The following is a 12660-nucleotide window of genomic DNA, read 5'->3' as shown; positions in this document are numbered from 1 at the left end:
TTAAAATTGTTGAACCTGAATTTTCATAGGAAAGGAAGTTTCTTGTCTTATTCTGCCTGGCTGTCTGTAGAGTATCTTGTCCATCAATGAATGGTGTTCACAGCCCTCTCTCTGAAGGGACTGATGTGTCTCCATAGTTATGACAAAGGCATTTTAATCTGCTTTATTTTATAACTTGGTAGTGACATCCTGGGACCCTGCTGGCACACACAGAAACTGAGGAATGTCATGCTTGTGCCATTTGTTCACACATTGCTGGGATGAGTTGGGGAGGATTAGTCTTACCATTTGCATAAAGCACTTATCAATGAAGGTTCATCATGTGAGAATGGTCCTTGGCCAAGACTGGAACGTTTTATTCTTCATTTGACTGCTTCTTAGAAGATTAGGGTTTTATTCTGACATCAGCAAAGGAAAATGTGTGCACACTGAGTGTCTGGTATGTCTTTGTGTGGCACTGAGTTCTGTAAGCATCTGCCTTGTGCTCAGAGACCCAGGTTCATGTTACTGCTCCAAAAATCCTTAGTTATTCTTTCAAAAGGGAGGAACTAAAAAGAACCACACCAGCATAAAGTCATTCTAGAGGTAAAAGACTGAAATTCTTTTCCAAATTGGAAAGACAAGAGTTAACCTTTGTCTTCTTCATATCCACTAATTGTTTCCACTGACAGCCTTCTAACCATCCTGGAGTCATGTCTCGCAGGACCAAAAATACCATTCTGGTGTTGAGAAAGCTGAAAGAAATACCTGTTGTGGGACTAATTGACCTTTTCACATTGAAAATATTTTGCTGGAAAATCCTCATCTAACCCTCTACTCAACTTCTTTATCTGCTCCTTCTTGTTTACCAAGCCCTTTGATATCACTCGGCTGAAGCTAAAAGTGGACTCGGTGCCCTCCTAGGAATTCAAGCTACAACTACAACTGTACTACAGCATGTCTTGTGCACCAGGGAGTGAACCAGGCTCTGAGCTGCTGTGCTTATAGACAGATATAGGTATGTGTGAGTCATAGTTTGCCCTTGGAGCAAACTCTCCCCTAAACCACACCTTGAAGAGGTGGCTTTCCACCCTGTGCAGCTACGAGATGCCCCTCTGCGGTCACTCCCTGCCCCTCTGCGGTCACTCCCTGCCCTGCAGGGCACTGCCTGTGGCCACAGCAGCTGCCACTTGGGACAATCATTGGGGTTGGAAGCCAAAAACCCTCCCTTGCCTTGCTCCACCTGTCCCTCATGCCGGGTGTATCTTCCGTTCGTTGTCAGCGCTCGTTAAGACCGAGGGCATCTCTCTCGCTTGCTTTGCCTTCTCCGTGTCTCCGGTTTCACTGGAATGGAGTCAAATGGAGACGAGTCCACGCAGGGTCTGGAACGGATCAGCAGGTCAGCTGGGAATGCCTGTCAGGCAGCCAGCGCGCTCCCTCCCTTCTCCCTGGCTTTCTTTGAGGTTTGTAGCTCTTCTGCTTTCTTGTTGCTATTGCCACCCTCCCCACACTCCCCTTACCACACATCAAGCACCCAGACCTTTCCTGGGCACTTTACTTAATCCCCGGGATTCTTTATATAGGAATTAATCTTCTCGTCACAGTGGGAGAGCTGGGAGGGAGGGGGTACATTTATCTCTCCTGCTGAGGTCTAGAGTTGCATTGCTGTGATTATTGGTGGTAGCAGTGTGCGTGTGTCTGGGGATCTGTGTTTAGTTCTTCGTTTCTTAAACGACGCAGGGGCAGCAGCAAGGCAAGTTGGCAGCTTGGCTTTCGAGCTGCTTTGTGTCTGCTGCTACAAGGAGGGAGTGTGAGTGGGGAGCAGCATGGCAGAACAAGAAGCCAGTGGCTTGCAAGTCCTTCTCTCCACCCTCCAGGTAAGAACGGCTTGAACTAACAAGAGAGGCTCTTGGGCTTGTTTTCCTCTTTAATTCCCCATCAGTGACCTGTTGGGCTGAGGCTGTTGGTACGAGGTCCTGGCTGGCTTGGCTCTAAAAGCATCAGCGTGTGGGAGCCTTGACCTGCACATCCCACCCTGAAAAGCCTTTATGAAGTGAAGTTTCACTGCTCAGCGATGTGTGCTGGCAATTACTGCTATGCGTCCATCTCTGGGCCCCATCTGAGGGCAGAGGCTCCGCTCCCAAGGTCTCCTTGTGTTCAGCAGGGGAGCAGGGAGGTGTGAGGCATCGGCCACTGTGAAATGAATGGGAGCTGACAGCGCTGTCAGTCTGAGCTCGGCACGTCCGAGGGCTGAGGGGGACGCGTAAACAGATCTGCCTGCGAGGAGCAAGTTCCTCCCTGTCAAATTGTCTGCACCAGGACCCTCAAGCACTCAAGGGAAGTGAGAAAAACTCTTGAAGCTGAGATCAGTGAGGTGCTGGTGTTGGGTGTGCTCAGTGAATGGTCCTGAGGACCAGAGGGAAGTGTCCAAGTCCAGGATCATACCTGATGGACAAGCTTGGCCATGGGATGAAGGAATGTCTGGTTCTCTTTTCCCACCACGAGGATATGTTCCTCCTGGCAGGAGAAGATGCCCAGGTTGTGGCATGAGCTACTCTATGAAATAGGGAGCATGTTTTGGGAGGGAACCTGTGCTTTTATAAGCCTTGTTTTGTCATGAGGGATGGGTCGGAACTGCTTTGCCAGGACAAGCTGCTTGCATATAAAGCAGCTTTTAGACAGTCATGGTGAAAAGCCACTTGTGCACACTCCTCAGGTGCCCTGAGCCCTTGTGTGCAGCTGTGCTGATGTGGGCCAGAGCCCTGTGGGGACAGCAGTTTCATGTCTGAGACAGCAGCATCCTCTGACTGCTACAGGTGCCATCAAAGCCTCACACATTGCAGACGCAGAAAATGAGGGAGAGGGTGTGCAAAACAGACCGACCCACCTGGGTCAGCCCGAGGATTCCTGTCTCCCAGCCCTGTGTCTCAGGAGGTCTCTATGACCAGCTACAAGCGTGTAGAGGAGGTTATAAAACCCGCTGATAGCAATTGGCTTTGAAACTATAGTTGTGGGGGATGATCAACCTTGATGTATTTATCCAAGCTTATGTAACTGTCAGCAACTTTTATTTCTCATATCAAACACTGGTTTGCCCTCTGTAACCCCTTATGCCAGTGAGTTCTGCGGGTAAACTGGCACGCTGAAGAAAATTATCCTGCCATCCTTTTATATTTTGGCAGTGTAACTTGTTTGCCCTATGTTGTTACAGCTTATTTAATTCATATTTTGTACTAGATCATATTTGTGCTGGTTATAGTCCTCTCCCTCTTTCTTTAGATAGTTGAGAGCTGAGTGCACATCTGTTTTTTCTTATGCTCTCTAACATAACAGTCCTGGTGTTCTCTGCATAATCTGGGAACAGAATTGGACAAGACCCAGATCTAAATTGGAAGCTATAGTTTAAAATCACATATGCAATTCATTGACAAAGCTACATGGAGGTCTAAACTAGAAATAGAAGCACTGCAGGCATGGTATTGGTAAAACCACAAGTTAGCACAGCATTCATCCCCAGCGTTACAAAATCCCACCTTGGTACGAGACCTTTATTTCCAAAAATTCACTTGGAGAAAATAAAAAGTATTTCTTGTTATACCTTCACTTTAATGCAGAGGCTTGGGTGCTGAAGGATAGAAGGTAAGGGGTTGATGACAATTACATGTTCTGATTCACCTCCTTCCCCTACCTGCAGCCAAAAAATTACCAGCATAACTTTGTAATACCATTACCTATCTTTGCTAAAAAATCAGGTGATAAAAAATACCTTTTCCTGACACAGTTGGAAAGTATTGGCCTGGGAAATAATAACTTTGGTTGATGTTTGCCTTTGCTGATAACATCTCTCCACACTTCGTTATTTTCTGCAACAGCTGTCCAGAACATGGTTGCTTTGTTTTTGTGACCTGCTGGATTGTCAGTGCTGGTTCATATTCTTTTATTGGGCATGAAGAACATATCTGCTGCTTACAGCAGGCTATTCTGCAGGGTATTACTGGGTATTTTCCATTTCTGTTAGCACATAATATTGCTTTGAATGCAGGAAGCTTTCAGGTGAAGAATGACGGACCATTCAGCCAGTCTTTATAAACTCAGAATAAAAACATCCTTTCTCCATCAGTCACTCACACAGGGCTTGATTTCTAACTCCCTTCCAAGCACTGGCACAGATTTTTATTCCCAGTTGGAGGAATGTCCAGACCTGAGATAGGGCCTGTCACCTTCTGCTGGGGGAGGGATCTCCCTCATTTCTTCCTGGCATTGACAGTTTCACCCCTAGACTCAGCCTGGCTTTGGTAAGGGCAGTATCAAGCAGAACAAATCCAGAACACTGTGCATTTTGTAACTGAACAACTGCTCTAGTCATGGAAAGAAACACATTTTTTGAGTTCTTCAAAACTGTTCCCAGTGCTATGAAGGAACATGATCCTCCAAAGACAGCTCAAACCCCTGGAAGTGCCACGTGCTACGGATGTTCTGCAAAGTGACAAGGTGAATAGCAAAAACTCCTTTCAAAGCACAGCTGCATTTTGCCACCAAAATGTCACTGCAGGGAAGATGTGACATTTCAGATCTCTAGGTAAAAAGTGCTTCACTGCTTACAATGTTCAGTTTTAAAATGTGAATTTCAGATTTAAGAAAACCTCTCCCCATCTCACAGGTTTTGTGTCAGTATGGCAGAGCCAAGCTCTGAGGATTTTACTGTCATTTCGCATTTTCTTTCTAACCCTGCTGCCTTCTTTGCTCTCTCTTCTTGACTCTCCCCTTAAGTGTGATCCTACAATTAGCACCTCTCATCCCTCTGGCTTGGATAGTGTTACCCGTTTCTGTTCCCATCTCTCACTGCATGACATCGAGCTCCTCAGCCCCAATCCAGCCCTGCTCTGTCTTTCATACATGGACAATGCAGTCCCTCAATAAAGGCTGGGCTGGTTGCCACTCTCACCCCAGTCCCTGGTCAAAGCATGGCAGAAATAAACACCCACCCCATGTATGGTTTTTGACCAGGCAAAAATGTCTGACATCCCATTTCATGGTCAGCCTCCTCAATGCAAAATCCCAAGAGATGTGGGATTAGATCTCTTGGTTATTTTAATACCAGGAGGAGATATCTGGGTGTTAGTTAAAAACAGCTGGTACTTGCTAAGAAGAGCAATAGAAAACTGGAGCCAGCATCTTGCCTTGTGACCCAGACTGTTGAATCCCTTGGGACTGTAGATTATTCTAGTTCCATCTCCCGGTTGTCCTGGCCTTCGTCTCACCCCACCCTCTGATCATTTAGACAAAAAAGAAGCATTTTGATTCTTCCCTTTCCTTCTCCCTGCTCTCCTCCTCACTGCCCATGCCTTGGTTACCCCCGAGAACATCTCCTTATTCCATGGCAGGGTACATTGTGTTGCCTGAGGAGTCCCAGATTTCCTGTTGGCTCTCAGCGTGGTTTTCACATGTTTCCCAAAGCCACAGTCCCCGTTCACATATTCTGCAAAGCTGGCAGCCCCCGGGGCCGTTGGCAGATCTTTGGCTCAAGCTGTGTCTTACTGTGTTGGACTTCACAGGTTCCCAAATGCTGTGGTTTGACAGGGAAAAGATGCAAATCTTATGTATCAGCGGCAGATGTTGTTTTTGCAAAGGGATTTATCTGTGAGTGGCCACAGTGTCCAGCAGAACAGACACAGGACCTGCTGTTTGCTGACTTGAAGCTCTCAGCTCTTTGTGCTGCCCCTTCCGAGCTGCTGTGCTGGCTGGCTGACAAGGCAGAGCTATTGTTATCCTAAGGACAAGTGAGAAGGTATCTGTGCTGCTCCAATGATGATGAATAGAAATGCATTTTGCAAAATGCTTTTGTCTCCTCCTGCATCCTTGCACTTACTCTGTCAGCAGAGCTGCTGAGATTCCTGGCTTTGAGAGAAACAGATGCAAAAAATCCCAGGAACTGCTCAGGTAACAGAATGGCCACTCATTTGGGTTGAGGATGGAGGAGCTCAAAGTTTGGATCTGTGTTTTTGGGAGGCAGCCTGGCAGGCAGGGTTTGGTGGAATAGCCTTAGAGGGAACAAAAATCAACTCAAAACCAGATGGCCATTTTTATGTGATTCATTAACTGAGTTTTACTGAGATCGTTGTACCTAAAGTGAGCAGCAGTGGACTTACTGCTGCAATTCCTTACAAAAACTATTCTAGCTTTGGAGCAGCAGAAGTAGTGCAGTTAGGACAGGGACACATTTGGCTTGTAGGGTTCAAGGAGAAATAGTGGGTGCAGCTTTTTCATGTCTCTACTGCCAATGCCCCCTAGGCTGCAAGAACATGTTTTTGGCTATAACCATGGAAGAAAAGGCATAATCCTGTATAAACAATCCTATTGAGGTAGTGCAGGCCCCCACCCCAGCGTTCAGGGCCACTGCTGTTCCTTCCCACCTCCACTGTCATCTCCTCCCTGTCCAGGGAGAACCTGAAGGTAAGCCAGAGCTCTTCCCTACAGCCCTTGGCTCACCACCTCAGGGCACTGCTAAGCAAGAAAGGAGAAAGGAGGCTAGCATCCATACATTAATCCCAAGTTCCTGCCAGGCCACAGAAGAAATATTGAGGTTTGTCACTCCTGTGAATCAGTGCAGAGCACCAAAAGTCCTCAGAGGAAGCTGCAACAGGTCTTGGACTCTGCTGAAACCCTTCCACTGACTGAGCTGGGACCAGAATTGCTCTCTGTCCCTGGGCTGGCCAAATCATTGGCACATTTTCAGCTACTCTGAAAATGCCTCCAGATGGGCTATCCAGAATTTTCTGTGGCTGAATTAATAAGAATTCAGGACCTTGGGGTGCAAAATGTACCCAGAGACCGATTGGAGCAGCAGCAGTGATGGCTGAGCTGAGCACAAGAGTGCGTCACAGTCTGAGCCTCAGCAGAACTTTCCGCGTCAGACAAGGGAAGTGGAGCTCTGTTCGTCTTCTGCTGTCTCTCATCCTTGTCTAGGATGGCTTGTGCTTTGAGGACAAATGAGACTGTGTCATGAATGGTCGAGGAGAGCCCTTTCTCCCTTCCTGCAGCAATGCAAATGTGACAGGATAGCCATGTTGCTGGATCAGTCAAGTGCCAGTCTGGAAAAATAGATTATAAACCTCTGCTTCTGAGCTAATCATGTGTAACATGGCGAATAATCCTACCATGCCTCACATCAGTGTTTGAGAAATCAGGCAATGAACACTGGGGAAAAAAAACAAAACCTTGAAGTTCTGGTGACAGCACAGTTAAAAAAAAAAAGAGAGAAACAAATTAATAATCCGTTTTCAGTGCAGGGCTTGGATCCTGCACAATAAATAATGCACAGAACCACATGCTAAATGATGAGGACAAAATGCTGCATGGGGTGATTTACCAGGCAGCAGGCACTGCTCATCCTGAAGCAGAGGTTTTGTGAAATAAAACAAGTTGTCATGTGGAAATTAAAAAGTGCAGTTACTCCAGGGGACCAAATGAAATATCAGGAATGCTTTAAAACTGGTGCTTTTTAGCTGTTGAGGGGCTGACTTTATGCTTATGGCCAATCTGTTTAGCTTAGACTATTTGGATGTAATATAATGGCACATTATGCCATGTCATGCAACTCAATATTGTGTATTTTGGTACAACTACTGCACTGTAGACACAAAAAAATTAATAGAATAAACCACATAATGGAGATAGGTATATGTATTTGTTTAAACTGCTTACCTTTCACATACAGTATGAAAATAGATTTAAAAACATATGTTTCTCTATTTGTAAGTTGAGAACAATTACTGGTGGTTATCTAGCCTCCCTAGGTGTTTTCTATGCCTACAGATGTATTTATACATTACATCAATATTTCTATGTCAATGGAAAACTTCCACCCTCTCTTTTTCTCAGGTTTCAATAATTTCCCTCTTTGAAATACATGAAGAGATGTTTTCCTACGGAGAGGTGTTTGCCTGAATAGGTCTTACTTGTGTGTCTTTGTGTAGCATAATGTTATTTTCTGTATATTATGCTGCATTTGTTGTGATGGCTTAGACACATTTTTCTGTCTGATGCCTTGGTCCAGTCCTCTTAGTTTTATCTATAATAGGAAAAAATATCTGTCGTAGAAAATGTGTTCATGGGCATTTTGAATTAAAGTTTATTATATTGTGCTCAGCAAAGTGCACACAAAAAGTTGCTTGTATTGAAAAACATATGGGCTGATAATGGTTGACTCCAGCAGTGTCTACTGGCACCAGCAGAGATTTTACTGATGTGTGTTAACAGAAAGAAAATAATTTCATACACATAGCAGGAGTTTAAGAGATGGGGAGGGATATTTTGTTGCTTGGTCTGGGATAACAGGGTTGGAAATTGCTCCTGGAGTTGTTGTTATCATAGACACGCTGCCTTTGTGTGATCACACCTGTTTGTGCCAGGATAGATAACACAACTCATACCATCATTACTCTTGCAATGGAATCGGGGGGTGATTTAAGCCTCTGGAAGTGCAGGTAAAAGCTGCTCCTTCCTCAGGGCTCCAAGAGCAGTCAGTGGAAATGCAGAATAAGGCAGTGTTTGCTGGTAGCTGCTCATGGAACTGGGTGTGATCCTGGGCAGAGGTGTCCCTTTCCTCGGTCTGTTAGGGTTGGTGTGTGCACACCTGGGACCCTCAGGCTCTGAGAATCCCAAATCCACGCACACCCCACGTGCCCATATGTGTCACTGGGCTCTGCCAGACTCTGGTCTCGTGACTATGCTGTTCTCACCAGACCAGGATAGCAAATAATTCTCTCTTGCCTTCCCCTGTTCTTTTAATAAGCACTTGTCTCACAGACAGTCTATTTGCACCTGTTTGCCCACAGGGCCCAACGGGCCTGAGGACGGAGGCGCTGGTGCATCAGCGGAGCCACTCTGCGCGCCGGGATCGCAGCTCATCTCTGCAGGGAAGGATGGGGAGCTGTGATTCCCGGGCAAAGCAGGCTGGTTTCAGTCCCCAGGGCACTGTGAGGCCAGAATGGTCCTGGGAATTGGTGAGGCATTCTGTGAGCGGGAGTAACAACCTTCTCCAAGGAGACCAGGAGCAGTATCCCACCAGGCAGCCTCCCTTCTCCCCAGAGAGAAACCAAGTTTGCTGCAGGAGGTGAGGAGTGAGTGTTAGGGGTAAGCAATGTGGTAGGTTCTTGAACTGTATTGTCCAGCTGACACTGGTGCCTGCAATTCTGGAAGCTTTGTGTGCCACAGAGAGCATTACTGTGCTGCTGCTTCAGAAGAGACAGTTTATTTCAGAAAACACAGTTTAATTTGAGATGACACTGAAGCAAGAACATGAATCCAAATCAATAAAATATGTGTAGACATTTTCTGTTATTAAAAATCTGGGTTTATCCCCCTGATTGTTTCATTTTATAGGAAGTCAACATAAGTATAATCTAGGTGCATTCTTTGGGTGGAGATCCAAATCTCCAAGAACTGGATAACCCTTTTCCTTTTCATACCAGCAAAACAATTTATCTTAGTAGAGTTTTGGGAAGGAAAGTATAATGTGATGAAGATCATCTCTTAAAATAAGGGAAACTTGGTCATTCTCCTCCAGAGGGGGATGGAGACAGAGCACATTCATATCTGTGACTTAGTATTTCCTTTTGATCTGTGCGCTGTTACGACTTTTGATTTACTGAGTGGGGACCTACCACACCATATAGAAATCAAGGTGTCAGAAACCAAGAATTTGTCATTGATTTCATAAGATATCTTCTAGAGAGGACAAAGATAACATAGTGGAGATTCTTCTGCCCACAGACACTACTAAGTTACAAAAAAGAGAATTAGTGTTTTAGACCATCTATTGATTAATAGAATAACATTTTCTTGATAAGAAATTCCATGGGCAAAGCTAAACCTCCTTCCCTTCGGGGGGTTAGAGAAAAATGACAGGTTTTTTCTTCTCATGGTCTGTTCTCCTGGAAGAACACAGCCTTATTTTCAAAAGGTGGTGTAGTTTGAGGTGGAATTAATGAGAACAGTAAAGCTTTCATGATGATTCTTATTAGAAAATTGAGTAATTCTGACACAAGTCCTGCGGGAGAAATAACTGCTCTACCAAAGAAATCTTGGCTTTTTTCCCCCTGCCTTTCAACAAGTGATACTTTGAAACCAGAACATATGGGGTTTTTTCCTGACATGGAAACACCACAGTATTGTGTTTTACTGCAATCAACTTCTGAGAAGCCTTTTATGCACATTAATTTTTGGTGTAATTTACAGGCAAAGGCTTTCCCACTGGGCCCAGTGGGAATTTGATCCCTGTAGTAAACTGAGACAGACTCTTCTCCCCATGGCCCATCAGCTCAGTGCACTCTCTGGTGCCTATTCCTTTCCTTTCAAAGAAGGGAATGGTGCTGTATTGAAGCAAGAGCCCTAGGGTTTATTTCAGAACTGTTACAAACCCCATGAAACTCATTCAATGTCTGTGCCTCTTGCTTTCTTCATTCGGACTGTAGATGGAGATAAGGTTCATCTGTCAAGTTAGGGCAAAGGAAACATTAGCTCACATTGTTTCCCAAATCAAAGGGTGGAACAACTCACTCCCAGAGCAGATGACACTCATGCAGCCTGGGTAAAATCAGTGCAGTGTCTGTTGTCCTCTACCATCTTCTGTGTTTTTTATGGGATTCCTGCTGCAAGGCCAAAGCAGCAGATTTTCAGTGAAGATAAAGCTGGCCCTCCATTTTATTCAGGATTAACCTGGCAAGTGGAAGATTGACAGGGAGTGAGATATCCTCCTGTAAGCAGTTTGCTTGGCATGGTGAATGCCCACCTGTCTCACTTCAAAGGCGGGGAGGAGGGAGAATGGACCACCTGACCTTTCCCTATGATTAAAATGCTGATCTGATGAAGTCAGAGGAACAAACTGAACTGCCTCTTTCAACCTTCAATTCTTCCAGGAATAAACCAGCACCATCCATATGGAGAGAGTTTCTGGAGAGGCTAGGGGAAAGCAGCATTACTGCCCTGGTTTATCTGACCTTCTCTTTGGGACAATCTTCTGCAATTTGAATGGCCTCCTGCTCCATGTTGAAGTTCTGCAAGTGGGGGAGGGAGCTGGAGGTGACAAATGAGAAAGAGAATGTGTTCCTGGCTTTGTTTTCTTTGACAATTTCTCTTCCCATATGGCTAAGGTCATTTGATCTCTCCACGATGCACAGGGACTTCAAGGGGACAGCTGGATGCAGAGATGCATTAAAACGACTTCTCTTTGAGATGAAAACCATGATTATTAACAGCTTGTTTCAAAAGCTCTCACAGCAGCAGCTGTACCTCACTGACTGAAAACTCTGGAGGGTTTTTCTAAAAGGTCTGCATGGCTGGGTGATCAAACAATTGGAAATCTCCCTAGCTGAGAGTCCCCTGCTATGTCCTACAAAGCCTGTAGAGCACTATTACACTAACAGGTCTCCTTGGGAACATGCTTAGATAAAATAGGACACAACAACAACTTTTTGGTGATCTCTCTCTGCTGGCAATGGATGCAGGCATGAAAGGTAGATTCTGAGATAGATCAAATCTCCTGCTGGGTATTCACTGAAGAATTCACCTTTCTCTGAGAGATCAGCCCATTGTGCCATTGCATGTTCAGCCCATTCCATGCGAGAGATTCTCAGAAGAGACAGCCCGAGGACTTTGGTTGGGTGGACTCCACAGGGGATCCCAGCAGAATGTGTAGAGGTGAATATTTTAAAATATAACTCTTGTCCCTTTTCCTGGAGCACAAACAGAGCCGTGGCCTCATTCATGGAATTAATAAAATGCCTTTTAGCTTGACTGACCAACACTTGGTTTGCAGGTGCTTCTGAGCCACTGAATGAAGTAACAAGGGCCAAATAAAGCCCCAAACATGCCTGTCTTTAGCGTGGTGGCGTTGGCTTGCTGCTGCTGGGTGTCTTGCATGGGGTGTAGACTGAAGAAAAAGGAGATAAAAAGCTTTGTTGCCTTCTGGATGGAAAATGACATACCCCTGTGTCATAGGTTAGCAAGCATAGTCCCGGAAGGGACGTCCTTGCTAAGGGGTGCTTACAGTTTCCTCTGGGAACTGACAGAACCTATCAGCTGGCCAGTTTGAATATGGACAATTCTCTAAGCCACTTAAAGTTGTGATCACCTCTGTGATCCACATTTAAGAATAGGCAAACTCCCCCTCCAAGCTCTCTCTCGTTTCCGGCACTGGCACAGGTGGCTGCGGGCCCCGTGTGGGGGCCAGCGGGCCCGGCCAGGCCCTGCTTGGGCCAGGCCGGGCCGGGCCACGGCCATCATGAAGCCATGGACCTGTTCCAGCCATGGAACCCCCCCCCACTGCCTTGCCGTGGGCAGCCGGAGCGGCTCGGCTCTCCCCCCTCTCCACTGCGATAAGAAAAATTCAACATTCCAGCTGCAAAGCTGCAAGGCCGAGGTGAGAGTAACCCTTTTATTGCTATGAAGAGCTGAAAACCTGAGGGAAGAGAGAGAGGAGATGCTTAAAGCTGAAATTCTGTTGTGAAGCTATGATATATCAGAGTATCCTGTTGTAATTTCATGAAGATATGGGGGGTGGAGTGTTCAACTCGTGAGCAAAAGCACCTGCGCTGAGATAGGCAGATGCTGACGCAGCTGTAATTTCATGAGAAGTTTGGACAGGGAGAGATGAACCAGATGAGGACTTTTGCTCCAAAC

The 12660-nt window shown here is 45.8% G+C and overlaps 1 protein-coding gene across 1 annotated transcript in view; it reads left to right on the top strand.

Annotated features, from left to right (window-relative positions):
- Positions 1 to 1597: 1597 nt before the first annotated feature.
- Positions 1598 to 12660, top strand: part of AGBL1 (AGBL carboxypeptidase 1) — a 276286-nt gene continuing 265223 nt past the window's right edge. Inside the window, exon 1 of the mRNA XM_042039542.1 lies at positions 1598 to 1856. Within this exon, the coding sequence (XP_041895476.1) occupies positions 1806 to 1856 (51 nt within the window). The 5' untranslated portion in view covers positions 1598 to 1805. The remainder of the gene's footprint in view (positions 1857 to 12660) is intronic.

Source organism: Corvus kubaryi, unplaced genomic scaffold (assembly GCF_017639235.1).
Source record: "Corvus kubaryi isolate FWS band 111438036 unplaced genomic scaffold, C.kubaryi_AGA036_p1.0 37394, whole genome shotgun sequence".
In the NCBI taxonomy this organism is placed as follows: Eukaryota; Metazoa; Chordata; class Aves; order Passeriformes; family Corvidae; genus Corvus; species Corvus kubaryi.
This window is presented reverse-complemented; position numbering and strand designations above follow the sequence as displayed.